The sequence below is a fragment of the Lepidochelys kempii genome, chromosome 2 (assembly GCF_965140285.1).
Source record: "Lepidochelys kempii isolate rLepKem1 chromosome 2, rLepKem1.hap1, whole genome shotgun sequence".
NCBI lineage: Eukaryota > Metazoa > Chordata > Testudines > Cheloniidae > Lepidochelys > Lepidochelys kempii.
In genome coordinates, this window is record NC_136381.1 from 222,786,210 (window position 1) to 222,801,762 (window position 15,553).

A 15,553-nucleotide genomic window follows, 5' to 3' on the forward strand; every position below is an offset into this window, starting at 1 on the left:
TAGCTAAATTATGTGAATGATCTACAGGGGTATAATCTCTTGGATTTATGTGTTGAGATTTTGCTCAAAGAATTAAGTGCAAACAAGGTATTTGCAAAGCAAATCCCAGTATTATGTCTTTTAATATTTTGTTTTTAATTAAAGTGACCTTATTCATGGAATGAGGAGTATGAGGTAAAGTTTTCTCTTACATATACAAGGTCAGATTCTACTTGCTTCACTCACAAGTAGTTTCCATAACATCAACATGCTTGACAAGGACATTGCTGATTTAGAACTCATACATTGTAAACAAGTTTTTTTAAATCACATTACTAAACCCTTTCAATGATAAAAAGTGAAATCATTTTTAAAATCCAGTTGTTTTGTTTCTATTTATGTTCTTGTTTACTTTGTGCATCTCTTGCAACTCAGACAATAAAAATCAATGAAGTCAGTTTCACTTTCAGATTCCTAATGCTGCAATGTTTAGGTTTCAACCATTGTAGAGAAATGTTTATTTGTTTAAAACAACAGATTGCACTGGAATTTTTAAAACAAATTTCTGGAAACATTTCTATTGGCCTTATAAATACTTACTGTTATACATTTCAGTTTGGGGAAATTTTTAAAACAATTACTAACACTTCACTGAATTCCATGTTTACTGCCACATAGCGATTTCTAGATCAAATTTGCTACGTCCACAAATAAAAAAGAGACTATTTTTCTACCTGACAGGCTTGCAAATCTATCCAAGGGTGTGAAAATCAAGATGCGTTATTCCTGACTCCTGCATCACCACCAATAATACAAATTCATACAAATTCTGCCCAAATATGTATCACAGTTGCCAACTTCCATGCAGTAAATAAGCACCCTGACTTTCACAATAAGCCAAAAATCAAGCTAATCCCATTTCAAAACAAGGCCAAAACAATCCCTAAGAACCCCAACACTCTATATGACTAGATCCCCCCCAGGGTGCAGTCTGGAACTGTGGTGGGCTTGCTGTGCATCCCTGACTCTCTCCCCCCTTGCCCCTGTTTGCCGAGAGCCAATAAAAAAGAAAGAAAAAAAAAAAGCAGCAACAAGCTACAAGCCAAACAAGCAACAAGCCAAAAACTAGCCAAGAAGCAATTTACAAGCAAATTAAGCCAAAGACAAGACCAATTTCTGTGCCTTTTTCACAGGTTTGGCATGTCTGATATTTAGCTGTTTAATCTTATTGCTTTCAATGGGATTCAAAGTTCTAATTGCCGCGCCAAATTCTGCCCTCAGTTATATCTGTTTAACCCCTTCAGTCCAACTGAACACGGTCTTCCTTTTTATGTAGTCATTTACACCAGTTAAAAGTGGTCTTAAAATGCTTCCTTTCTAATTTGGTAGTGTTTAGCATCCACTCCGCATAGCTATAAATGACTATACAAGGGGGAAGGTAGTGGAGAATCAGACACATCTTCAATGGGATTGAATAGGTGTAACAGTGGACAGAATTTGGTCCTGTAACGGGAATTAACAACTGTGTTGATTATGTGTGAGCTAGAAGAGAATCCAGCTCACTCACGAGCAGCTGGATCCACAGGGATGGGACAAGTTCCAAAATGTTTCTTTTTTGACACTAAATTAAGTAGTTGTCGTCTCAAAATACACAGAGGAAGCAGATGAGTCAAACAAGATGAAATCATTTTTACAGTGTCACTTTTCAAAAAAGAATCTTATTTTTCTCCTAGTCTGCACCAGCCCAGTATTTGACTCTTTAAAGACTGTCACGTGTGCCAAATAGCTTAGTGTTTTTTCAGTGTGGATAAGTGTCCATTGGTAACTACACTGAGATTATCAAATGCGCTTCACTTGCAACCTATGAGTAATTCAGCCCTGATTCTGAGTGGTAAAATGCTGCTGTAACAAGTCATTGTGCCCCCTACTCTTTCCCCAACTTAAAACACTTGAAGCAGTCCACATTCTTAGATGTTATTGTTAACAATGTTTTTACATCAAGTATATTTCAGTGGATTGACCTTTAAATTACCTCTATGTCAATGTACCTAAGAAGTATATGTCAATGTACCTAAGAAGCTGAAGCACTTATACTAATACCTACTTTACTTATGCATGAAGAAAGACTGACTGGTGAAGAAGCTAGCAACTAAAGGTTACTGATGCAGATAAGTAAGATTAATGATCCAATAATAGTGGATCACAGTCGCTGTTCAACAGCACATTATATTTCATACCATACAGTATTTCACTCCAGTAACTTTAATTCTTCATAGATGTTCTTTAAAGTAAGAGCAGCTGTTTGGAATGCAGAAGTTATTTTTAAATTTCAAAAATAATGTAAATATGATGGTCACCATATAGACACCTTTTATATTTCACTATGCTATTTATATATTTATGTTTAAATTACAAAACCTCACAAACCTGAAGCTCATTCTCAATTTCTGCTGATTTAATCAACCATAAAGTAGACTAGGAAATGAGACAGGGTCATCAGAACTCTTCTCCCTTTAAATCATTTGAAATTATGCTCACTTGCCAGCTGCAATAAAAAAAGTCTCAAGAAGCTCTGTAATCTTTTCAGAACCAGATGCAGCTGCCAAAATCTACCCTGAACAAATTTAAGCTCAAATAAGAATCAAAGTTCAGGGGAAGGAATTTACCTTTATTGGAGCACTGCTAAACTTAATTTTTCTGTTTGCTGGGATTTCATCTTCATCTGGCAATCCAATAACTTCAGCATATTCCATATCAGGTTCATAATAGTTGTTTTCATCACTATCGTCTTGATCATCCTGTTCTGTTCCTGTCTCTCCCCAATCAGAATTATACCTCGATCGCACCCTGTAGACATTATAGTCAGAGTGCATATATACATGTGAACTCTGAAAGTTATTCAAGTCTTCCTGGACTTCCTTTCCACTGGCATCATCATAGTGGGATTCAGTAGCATCTGAAGCTACATCTGCTGCAAAATCACCACCTGCTACCAAGTTTCTTGGTATGTCTACAGCTCCAGTGCCAACACAGGCGCTCTCTGCATTTTGTGAATGTTCTTTTTGTTGTAAAGAAACTTCTGAATCTATTTTTTCCTTAGTCCTGGTACAGGATTCTTCACGCTTTTCACTGTTAATGATGCTGGCCAATTCTTGTTTAGTTGCTGCACAAACATCAACAGGATCATAACTTGCTTCCTTATTCTTCCTTATTTCTTCATTTGTTTTTGATACTGGCAAAGGGCTTTTAGAAGCTTCTTCTCTTATTGTTGAAGATGTACTGTTTTGCTGAAAGGTCTCAGCAGATACTGAACTTGTAGCCTGTTTGGCTGGTGAAGACCAGGCATTACCATCTTTTAAAGGACTGAATCCATCAAGGTTTGCAACAGTGGAGGAGGATAGATTTGCAACAGTAGAGGACAGGTTAAGTGGGTAGTGACCAGTTACAGAGTATTCTTCATTGTTTTCAGACTTTTCTAAAACGATTACACTATGTGAATCAGTGTTTTCAAACACTGCACTGAGCTGACTCACTGTTGGAGAGATAGTCTCTGTCCTTGAGCTAAGACTGTCCAATGAATCAGTACTGCCTCTATTAGACTTTGAGCTACACCACTCATCTTGGAGTTCATTGGAAACTACTCTCTCTTTCTTTGGGGAATAGCGATTGGAATGACCCATTTCATGAACATTTCGCTCAAACATCTTTCGAGTTTCAGTAAACTTGGAATAGGAAGGACCATCATGCACAGTATCAAATCTACTAATCCTTTCTGAAACTGAAGACTCTAGTTTTACAACTGAGCCATCTGTCTTCTCCACAAATTCTTTGGGCCTAATTCTTCTTTGAGGAGACAGGGGACCACTTTTCACTCTGGTTTTAGGGGTAACTCCAGTGCTCTCACTGGGCTCCATGCCCATCTGCATAAATAAGTTTTTAATCCTGTTGACATTTGAGCCATATTTCCTCCCCCTGCTCTGCTGAGAGGCCTCTCCTTCATCTTTCGTTTTTTGGTCTCCATCTGATTTAGGTTTGTCAAAGGTGCTTTTTAGGGCCTGGAACTCAGTTCTGTAAGCATTCCTGTGAGGAGAAGCACTTCGGAGGTTTGATCTTTCTCCTGAAGACTCTGTTTTCATCATGTTTACTTAAGGAGTGCAAAACCAATGTACATAATGACTGATATACCACTCTCAGTCTTCTGTTACTAGTGAGATTCTGGTTGAGAAGAAAGTGCCTCTCAGGTGTCACTGGTCTCCATCAGGGCCATATTCAGTTGGTATTCTGACAGATACTATCTAAATATGTGCAAGCAACCATGACAGCAAACAAAGTGGCAAGACTGATGGCTTTCCAGAACAAATGTAGATTTAACCTGCAACAGAAAGTACAACTTTTTGAATCGAGTCACACATTTTTATTTCTTCAAAACTAAATCAATTACTTCAATTTTAATAAAGTTATTTGAGACAACTGATATTTAGAATAAAAATTATCAAACAAATGCAAGGATTCATCCGTCACACAGCATCATTATCAAAATACACACATATGTATTAAAATTCTACAGCAGACTCAATTTGCTAAAGATTCAACAATTAGACAGTCTGAAAAAGTTTGTATGCTCACATAAAAGTAAGTTTCCTTCCAAGTACAAGTTAACATGCCACTATGAGACAATGAAACATAGCAGTTTTATGATGTTCATATGTATGCTACGAACATATTACAACATAAACAAATTTGTCTAGGTGAAACACACAATTACAAAGAATAAAATTACAAGGAAAATGATGTCACCAATGTTTCATTGATGTCAAACTTTTTGACTGGAGATGGTAAAGGACAAAATAAAGAGAACTAAAATCTTTGTGTTATTTATGTCTGGGCACGAAATACTTCATGCAAACATGACGACTGTGCTTCCCTGAGCTGCTAACACTGCGATTCCACATAGTATGTCTCTGAACAACACAACAGTATGCTTTTAATGGTGTTTCTATGCAGAGAACGATCATTCAACAATGAAACAACAGCTCAAAAGAATTAGAAAAATTGCACCCAAAGGTATCATTTAGTGTTGAAAATAGTGGAGTGAAATTTAGTAAGACTTGCCCCTTTCCACTTGCTGTATTATTTTAACATGACAAAGAGCATGGAAGCATTTAGTGAACTGCAAAAAATGGAGCTACAGGCTAAATCTCAATCTTCCAGTTCACATCTGCACACTCACAGAGTTGCCAAACCAAAAAAGGCTGCGTTTTAAATATAATAAACTGCATTGAAAGTTACATGATCCAACATGATGAATTCAGAGATTCTTAGTGGGGAGGGGGGAGAGAGGAAGGCTCTGAGTGGTGTTTAAGGGAAAGGATGAGAACTGGGTTTGATTCCAGCCTGAACATTAGCCCAGAGAAATGCAGGAGAACAACACATGACTAATAGAGAGCAAAATCTCTCTCATTAGCGTCCCCCTGTTTCCTTGTCTTTCCTCTAGGCTATAACTTATTGCTGCAAGCCTCAAATGCAATGCCTGTGGGCTGCTGTGCTCCTCACTCATAGGGAGGAATGCTATAGCACTGCAGTCACACCTAGCACTTTAGAGCAGGAAGATTATGGATCAAGTACCTTACATATTTATTCGCCAATCTTTAAGCCTAAGAGGTTACTTTAGACTAAGCAATATTATGCAGCTATTAATGTAAAATCCCCTCATCATCTTCCTAAAACAGAACACTCTTAGATCACCTCCAAACTCAAGCCCAGCTATCCATGCACAAGCAGCAGAGGGTTGCCCACAGCTGTGGCTCAACTGCTGTGCAGGGGCGCTGGAACAATTTGCATAGTGGTGGTGTTGAGAGCCATTGAACCAAACTGTAAACCCGTATATGATAGAAACCACTTCAAACCAGGGGGTGAAGCAGCAGCAGCATCTCTGCTACTGTGGATCAATTTTTAAAAAAGACCAACAATTATGGGGGGGGGAGGCGGTGCAGCAGTTTTTTCTTACCTACCGATCATTTCCCTTTGCCTCCTCCTTTACAGACTCCAGCTGATGTTTCCAACGATTATAAGGAAAAGAAAAAGAAAGGCTAACTTAAGGTAAAAGAATCCTGTCTGGCGTCACTGAGCAAACCCCTCTGAAAGGGGAAGTGCTGCGAAGAACCGGTTTCTCCGAACTGAAAGGCGAGAGGATCCCACACCAGCGTTGGCCCAAGAACCACCTTGCGTACGAGCAGCTGCCCTGGCAATCACGGCAGGGAGCAAAGCTCCGTGGCCATAAACCCCCCTGGCTCTGGCTACAGCGTCTGGGGAAACAAAAGCTCCCGGGCATGTCTCCCCTTGGCGCGCACACAAGCTGCGCCCTAGCCCTAACTTCAGCCCCTGCTCCCCGGTGCGCGCACGGCCCCTTACCCGGGAGAGGAGCTGCACGCCGGGCTGGGCTCCTTCCACCTCCCGCGGCTCCCTGCGCGCTCAGAGCTGCGGCTCCTCCAGCCCCCGGCTCCGACCCGCCTGTGCGAAGGTAGCGCGCGGCTGCCGCCCCCGGCCTGCCAGCGGGCAGCAGCCTCCGACTCCGCTACTCAGCGCCATTGCAGGCAGCGACACGCTCCGCGCACACGGAGCTGGGGGGAGGAGAACGCTCCCGCGCCCCGCCGCCCGCCCAGCGGCTTCCCGGGGGCCGGGCGTGCGGAACGTCGGCCCCGCGCGCGGGGGTGCGCTGCCAGCGGCCGCCGCCGAGCGGAGGCCGAGCGCGGGCGGCGGCTGACAGGTGCCTCACCTCCGCGGCGAGCTGCAATGGTTCGTTCCGCCGGGGAGGGGGCGAGCCACGCTCCCGCTGCAGTCCGGCCGCACAGCGAGCCCGCGGGGAGGGGCGCTGGCCGCTGACCCTGCTACAACTCCCTCCCCCCCCGCCCGGGCGCCTCCTGCCGTGCCGCACTGGGCCCCGAGATCGCCAGACTCCCCCACCCTCCGTCCGGGTCTGCGGGCAGGTCACTTCCTCCCCCTGCGCGCGGGAGAGGCGAGTCCCTCGGCGGTCGTCATGGCACAAGGGCCCCGCGCACACTGGCCGGGGCGCGGGAACGGGCGCGGGCGCGGCGTGAACCCACCAGCCCGCCACAGAGCAGCCCTTGCGGACTGCGAGCGCAGCCGCCGGCCGCTCCCCCTCTCGGGGCTTCACTGGGCGGCAGAGCCCGAGGAGTTCAGAGCCGGAGGGGCGGGGATAGAGAGGCACTTCCATGGGCGCGGGCCGTGCACCTGCTGTCACTGGGATCCCTTTGAGAAGGGGCCCCGCTGGCTGCAGGCGAGAATGATGCTCCATCCTTACCCTTCAGTCGGTGCAGACAGGCAGCGTCCTTAGCAGGCCAGACCGAAACCAGCGGGCTTCTTTTGAGGAAGGGCAAAGCTGCACTTAAGCCTCAATTCTGCAATAAGCGCCACGGGAGAATTCATTGCAGGATCAAGACCTTGGACTTTCCGCCCAGTTAATTTCTTTACGTCAAGTGTCTTTGCACAACGTGCAAGCAATTAAATAGTGGAAAAGATAAAAAGCTGGAGTTACAATATATACTCATTCATCCCCTTAAATTCCAGCAAATGTATTTTTTTGCTGGGTTGAACAGATAGGGCTACACTAGTTTCCTGTTTAAGAGCACGCAAACTGTCCAGCCACTACTGGCATGTCTGTGTTGCTAGGTAAATATTGCTAGTGCTCCAACAGTCCCCACAATAATTTCCAGGTTTTGCACAGATGATAAGAAAAATTCCAGAGTAGGAGATCCAGCAATCTCTCCTAAAGTAGTTTGGGAAACTGGCACTCCAGAAGGTAATAATTTTTAAATCATATAGCAACTCACACATAGAGTACATTAATTGAATTGCTTAAGCGTCCAGGAGATGGCTTGAGGATGTGTATAATAAAAAAATGAAAAAACAAAAATACTACATGTACTTCCAGTCACTTGTGTCTGAATTCCATAAAGATTTAGGTAAGTGTGTAACTTTAAACACAAGTTGTCCCATTGTTTTTTTTTGGGGGGGGCACTAGGGAAAGTGTATAAAGTTACACACTTTCTTAAATGTTTACAGGCTTAAAGCTTTGGTTCTCTAGCGAGTATCAAATATACTCAATTCAAAAATCTCTCTGTTTCTGTGACATTCTATATCCAACACATAAATATTGATGGGAAAACCAGTCCCTTTCAAGATTGATTGCCTATATGATAGTGTTCCTTCTTTTTCAAAGTTATTTTAACAAGCTGACATAGTAAGGGACAGAAATAGAAATGAATTTAACAGAATTGGGATTCTTTTCCCAAACACAAATTGTGCCTTTCCAGAAAATGTTTGCTCTTTGTTTAGGAAAAGAAAGTTTCAGCAATCCAAGTCAATTCACTAGAAAAGTTACTAATATTTAGGAACAAATAATTCCCACCCTTGCATAAGCATGGCAGCATCTATACCATGGGTCCTGATCCATGATTAGGTCTCCTAGGCCAGCGGATCTCAACCAGGGGTACACATAGGTCTTCCAAGGGGTACATCAATTCATCTAGATATTTGCCTAGTTTTACAACAGGCTACATACAAAGCACTAGCGAAGTCAGTACAAACTAAAATTGCATACAGTCAGTGACTTGTTTATACTGCTCTATATACACTGAAACATAGGTACAATATTTATATTCCAATTGATTTATTTTATAATGATATAGTAAAAATGGGAAAGTAAGCAATTTTTCAGTAATAGTGTGCCATGGCATTTTTGTATTTTTATGTCTGATTTTGTAAGCAAGTAGATTTTAAGTAAGGTGTAACTTGGGGATATGCAAGACAAATCAGATTCCTGAAAAGGGTACAGTAGTCTGGAAAGGTTGAAAGCCACTGCCCTACGCCCCGAAAAGCATCAAAACACTCCGTGTATTGCTATGTGGGAGCACAGGCACTTGACAACAGCTAGACTGCGCTGTGCAGAGACCACTGCCTATCGTCCTGACCAATATAGATAGTCTTAATTGTTTATGTGCACTCCCCCATCTGTCAGTATCAATCTGTTGTCTTTTCGCAGTACTATCTCAAGTGAGGTTCCCTGGATCAAGACACAGCAAATAAAATAGGAAAGGCAAGCCAGGCCTTTGGAAGACTTCATTATAGAATACTCAACCAGCACACAATCAAACAGTCAATAAAACTGATGATATCCAATGCAGCAATAGCATTCCTTTTATATGGGTGTGAAACAGGATAGTCTACCACAGACACATTAAGCAACTTGAAAATTTTCACATGCACTCTCCCCTCTCGGGTCTGAAGGTCCACTAGTGAGACAAAGTCTTAAATATTAACATCCTTGAAAGCGCAAAAACAACCAGCATCGAAGCAATGATCATCAAAGCTCATCTGAGATGGACAAGTCATGTTATCAGAATGGATGATTATACATGTCCAAAAAAGTTTTCTGTGGTGAGCTGAAATTTGGAAAATGCAGAAGGAGCAGGCAACGAAAAACTCTTCAAAGACACCATTAAGCAGAATCTCACCTCATGTGTCATAAATATTGATAACTTCAAAGACATAGTCAAGGACAGACCTGAATGGAGATCAACTATCAGTAAAGGTTGTAAATGCTTTGAGGAAAACAGACTTGAAACATTGATTGAAAAAATGCCAAGTGTCATTCCAAGTCTTCAGCTGGAGCTTGCACATTCCTGTGTGACATCTGTTTGCAGTCTTGCTCCTCACAGATAGGATTATGTAGCCACGTGAGAATACATGTGAAGCCGTCAGGTCCTTGTAAGATATGATAGACAGCAAGGTAGATAGTTTATTAACTTCTTGGGGAGGGACTGTCTTTTTGGTCTCAGAGTAACAGCCGTGTTAGTCTGTATTCGCAAAAAGAAAAGGAGTACTTGTGGCACCTTAGAGACTAACCAATTTATTAGAGCATAAGCTTTCGTGAGCTACAGCTCACTTCATCAGATGCATATCGTGGAAACTGCAGCAGACTTTATATATACACAGAGAATATGAAACAATACCTCCTCCCACCTAGCACAATGAGATCCTGGTCCATGACTAGGTTTCCTACATATTACAGTAGTGGTTGTCAATTATTTTTTGTCAAGGTCCAAATTTTGTGATTAAGGTATAGTCAAGGTCTGGACTCCAGAGAAAATAATAAAAAAAACCCAATGATAATAATAAGTAAATAAAAGATTTTGAAGTTCAAAAGCATCTGGCAGTCCGGATTTGGCCTATGGTCCACCTATTGACTACCCCTGCACTAGAGTAATACAAATAATAAAGTCACACAGGGAAATTCTGTGTTCCCTGAATGCTGCTGATACTGATATGCCAGAGTTCTCCTTCTAGCAGCATGCAGGGATAGGGTGTGACAGGTGGGTCTGTGTACTAAAAGGACCAAGTGACTGAAGATCAAGTCTAGGGATCATGCCACAAACACTACTACAATTCAGTGGAGCCATGGAATAACTTCTTCCCAGCCTGCTGAGTCAAAGATTCAAACCCTCAGTACAAAACCTAAAAAGGCCATAGTTCATCTTTAAATAGATATTTAAAAACTGCATGTTCCTCATCAGATTCTAGACATCTAAAGGTAAATCAAATTTTGGCCTAAACTGCTTGACAGTGCCATTGTAAATATCAGTATCAATTTAGAGAAAGTGAGAGTTCTTTGGAAATAAAACCACAAAGAATAACCTCCATAGAGAGTATTGCTTTAACAAAACTGGAAGTCTCCTTTATATGGACCCAACAGAGCGTAGTGATGAATAGAAACTTTAAACAGAAATGTAAATGTCTTATTTACTTTGTGAATACAGAACAAGTATGCAGAGCAGCTAGAAAACAATTTAGCAAGCAAGAGAGAGAGATATCCATGGGAGATTTGACATTCATATTTTATGGTACTGAGAACTGAAATGAATAAACACCTTAACAGGAGATGAAACATGGTTGAAGTGAATTAAAATTTTAAGGAGATTAAATATTGTATTTCATTTTTAAATTTGTACCTGTTACCAGAACTGCATGCTACACATCCACTGTTATAAACATCAAAAATCAGAATTTTTTCTAATTGGATTTTTGCATATAAAACTTTGGGTTCTATTCTTCCATCAGGAATGTGTGTAAACTTTTTTATATGATGTAAATAATATATCAGAGTAACACTACATTACTCTGCCAAATAGTTATACAAAACTGTATATCATACTTCCACAGAGTGAATCTTGAAAAGTTCAGTAATAAATCAAAGAGATCGCATTTCTTACACACTGATGGGATGAGCACACACACAAGAAGCCTGGAATTTCCAGATGGAGAGAGGGAGAGGTTTGTGTATGTGTTGCACCCTTTAAATAAACAGCATGCAAATGGAGATCTGATTTTCAGAGTGCTGGTGGGAAGCACTTTGGGTGGGATTCACGAAAGTGCTTAGGTGCCTAAACCCCAGACTTACATGCCTAAGTCCCACACTGTGATTCACAAATCTCCCACCAAATCCTGTAGGTGCCTAACTCACTCAATGCCTAAGTTTTTCAAAGTAAAAATTCCCTAGACGCCAAAGTTTTTGCCTCTGGGCATGTGTACTGCTGCCTCCCTCTAGGCATCCAGATGCCTATCTCCCACCTAAGCCCCAGTGCAATTCATGAAGCAGGGGAAGATAGTTGTTCCACCACCTAATTCACCCAAGAGTGCAGACACAGTGTGCATCCGCTGGATACACGTAACACATCAGGCCCCATTCAAAAGCCAGGAGGAGGTGATGGTGCCACCACTTTCCACATTATAACTTTTAGCCCAGTGGTTAGAGCACTCAACTGAGCAGTGGAAGACCCAACTTCATTTCACAGCTGTGGCACTGTGTGAAGCCACGAGTAGTTGGAGTAGAGGAACTTGACCCAGGGTCTCCTGGCCACCCACCCCCACATGGGTGCCCTAACTACTGGACTATATAGTCATTCCTTCTTTATCTGGCTCTATGACTCTTTCATTATTTATCCTCAGTGGACGATCTTCAACAGGAGAGAACCCCACATCAGACTATCCCATAGTTCAGTGGTTAGAACACTCAGAGATGGGAGACCCTTATTCAAATCCTTTTTCCCATTCTGGGAGAGGGGGGAATTGTACCAGGGTGTCCCACACCCAACTGAGTGCTCTAACCACTGGGCTAAAAGTTATTGGCAGGGGAAGATAGGGCAGAGGCACCACCATCTCCTCTTCTTCTGGCCATTTTGTGTGGAGCGAGGCCGTTATCTAACACATTTGCAGAAGAAACTACATAGGCCCCTAGGGCCAGGAGTAGGGTTTCTGTTTGAGGATCGTTTGCAAATATAGGTTCCTCCCTGCAGCCTGGACTTAGGCTGCTATTTCAGAGAAAGGGGCAGGGCTTAGCACGAGGGCACCTCCCACAGGTTAGCTGAGGCAAGGAGCTACCTAGCTTTCTAGCTCTTGTGGATCACATTCTAAGGCACCTATCTCTCCCATTCATTTTATAGGGATCCTTAGTGTGTTACCCAGCTTTGTGGATCACAATGATATCTGTGATTTTCTAGGTGCCTAGAAGTTAAGCGCCCCGATGGTAAGCATTGCAACACGTAGGTTCATTCATGGATTTCACCCTGAAGGTGTCTCAAGTTTGGCACCCAAAGTCACTGGTCTCTTTTGAAAATCTTGTCCTACATCTGGATTTACACAGTACCTGTATTACAGCTACATATACTACAGTACAATGCATTTTGTGTTGCTTTAAATAAAATGTCACCATATAAAAGATAAGACCTGCAACTGTGAGTGCAGCCATGCACTCAACTATGTAAATCAAGAAAAATAAGGTTCTTTAATTCTTAGTATTACTATGGCAACCCATTTGTTTGACTGGAAGGTGTCTTTATGCACCATTAAAGCATGGCTGACTTTGCTCTAAATTTCTGAGAAATATTAAAATGCTGCACAGAAAAGACAAGGGGCCATTTTCTGCTCTCATTGACACCAGTGTAAATCCAGAGTCTCTTCACTAAAGCTAATGGAGTTACTCCAGATTTACACTGATTGAAGTGAGAGCAGAATTTCCTGAAGGTGTTATTATGTATAATGGGGTCTGGTTCTCCTTTTGCTAACATCAGTGTAATTCCATTAACTTCAATCAAATTGCTCTTGATTTTTTCAGGTGTCAGAAAAATCAGGCCCAGTATATTTAACTTGACAGTGTCTCTTCAACCTTTTATCAGTGCATGTCCTTCTAACCAGTTTGGATTCAAGGTGCCAAGGCTGATTTATCATTATTTTCCATGTACTGTAGCGTATAAGTGAATTGCATTTGCTTTTAAGCATTACTGTTTGGTGTCATGGATACACTGTTTTGAGTGAATTCAGTGGCTATAAAATGACCAGTTTTTGAGACATGTGTTTTTTTAATTTGCAGAACAGGAGGGTGGGGGATATAGAAGTGGAGGGAACCCAGTTCCGCTTTCTCCCTCCTATTTAATGTATCCCAATCCTTAGAGGATCACATCTTTGCTTAAGAACGTAGTTCAATTTCCATGCATGTTCTGATCCTTGACTAGGACAGTCTTCTATCTGGCTACCCCACATAAACACTAACGAAGAGAGGGACTCTCTTTTGCTATGCAGATCTGCACACCATAAAACACAATTTAGTCTTATTTGTTAACAATTGAAATATGTTTGATAATGAACGAATTCACGATAATGAATATGAATTGATTTTATATAAACTAGCATAAATAAAGAGACTGTATTTGAAAAAGGCATTCATTGTTTATCTGGCTAGGAAGATTCAAATTAATGATCATTCTGTACCAACCTAGCACAAGACAAAAATAAATAAGAGACAGAAGGGTTGCCAACTCATTTGTTTCAAACACCAAGAATCCATGATGCTCAAAATGAAGGAAGCTCATTAGTATCATTCACTTGGAGTATTTTAGAAGGTTGTATTAATTTGATTTAGGACAAGTTAAACTACTTGACAGCTCTGGAACCGTGTCAAAGAGGCCTTTACGTTGCAGTTAGCTAAAAAAAGAACTGCCTCTAATGATAATGAAACTACATGATAAGAGGCCTAGGTCATGCTAATATTTGACTGGCTACAAAGAATAGTAATTGAAGGAAGGTTATTACAATAAGGATATTGTTATATAAATTCAAGAATTTTTACTGATACACAGCTAGTCTGAGATAGCAAAGGGAATTTGTATAGCACAGAGAAAAATTACTGTATATATGTTACAGATTACACACAAAAAGCTATATTAAAAGAATGTTGATTAGGTTGCAAAGACAAACACTTGGAAGTTGGGAAGTGTCATAATTAAGGTTGCTGCTGCAACTTTAATTCTGCCCCACCATGTGTCCATGCTGTGCACCTCATGAGATTAGGGTTTTGTGCGGGTAGGGGGAAAAAGAGGAGAATCTATACTATAATGTACGCATACAAGGGGGCAGAATTAAGGTAGCAGGAGCAAGCATAAGTCTGGCACTTTCTAATTTTTGAGTGTTAGACTTTGCAAATTAAATGACATTCTTGTACTACAGCTTTTTGAGCATAATTTCCTAGGGGTTGTTTTTTATTAAAAAGGTAAAAACAAATTTTGACACCCCCCCTCGCAACCATGCATCATCAGCAGGGTTTGAACACCCTGTACCTTCAGCACAAACTTCTATCACTTGAGCTACAGGACTAACCGTATCAACAGGCAGCAGGAGATGGCTGTTATCCATGAGTGGAGGAACACCTCACTCTGGAGGGGGTTATTAGAGACAGCCAAGCCTTGCTTTCTCTCCCCCACCCTCTCCCTCTAATGCCAGGCAGTGAGAGAGCTCCTAGCATACATGAGGTAAAAGAGCTAGGCCTCTGGGACCACATGCTTGGTTAGGGATTGGGGAGAGACAGGGACCCAAACCAACTCATCCTCTGCAGCATTCCCAGTGCAATGCTTGCCACCTGACTATTTAGGACATTCGTGTTCAATTATTTTTGGCCTGCTGCCAAAATAATCATTAGAAATACAAGTGAGAGAAAAGAAATGGCAAGTTTCAAAATGTATATCAAACCAAAACCTAGATGGAACTTCATTGGACAAAGAAAGGGCACTCCTTACCAAGGGGCTTTCCTCCTGCCATAGTTCAAAAGCCTACCACAAATAATACAGGTGTTAGAGCTTTTCCAAAACAAGGTCTCAAGATCAGAATGGAACCTAAATATAGGGGTCACAGCTCACTACCAGATTGCCAATGGAATATGTGAAGGGATAAAATTTTCATCAGCATGAACTTTATTAGGCTGTTTTACTCACAAATGGCAAAGCTATGAGTGAGTTATTAACAAGCCTCAGTCATGTATTCTGTATATGTCACACTATGGAAAAGTTTAAATTTGGGAGAGTTTTAAATATATCTGTTGGGATTGTTTCTTATATCCACTTACTTGTGAAGGCAGGTGCCTTAATTACCATGAGTCTAACTGTCTAAGGTTCAACGGGAACCATTGAATTGAAACCTCTAAAAACAATGTAAAAGGATTTCTGTATCT

The 15,553-nt window shown here is 41.5% G+C and overlaps 1 protein-coding gene across 12 annotated transcripts in view; it reads right to left on the reverse strand.

The window, feature by feature from the left end:
* The window catches only part of PPP1R9A (protein phosphatase 1 regulatory subunit 9A), a 257,036-nt gene extending 249,893 nt beyond the window's left edge, over positions 1–7,143 (reverse strand). For 8 of the 12 annotated variants that reach the window (XM_073333905.2, XM_073333903.2, XM_073333906.2 and 5 more), the window contains exons 1-3: positions 6,391–6,627; positions 5,991–6,028; positions 2,646–4,351 (exon numbers count right to left, since the gene is read on the reverse strand). In XM_073333905.2, the coding sequence (XP_073190006.1) occupies positions 2,646–4,118 (1,473 nt within the window). In that variant the 5' untranslated portion in view covers positions 4,119–4,351; positions 5,991–6,028; positions 6,391–6,627. Of the gene's footprint in view, positions 1–2,645; positions 4,352–5,986; positions 6,628–6,754 lie in introns of those variants that run through there. The other 4 variants (XM_073333895.2, XM_073333896.2, XM_073333897.2 and 1 more) reach the window with 4 other exon arrangements.
* Positions 7,144–15,553: the final 8,410 nt, after the last annotated feature.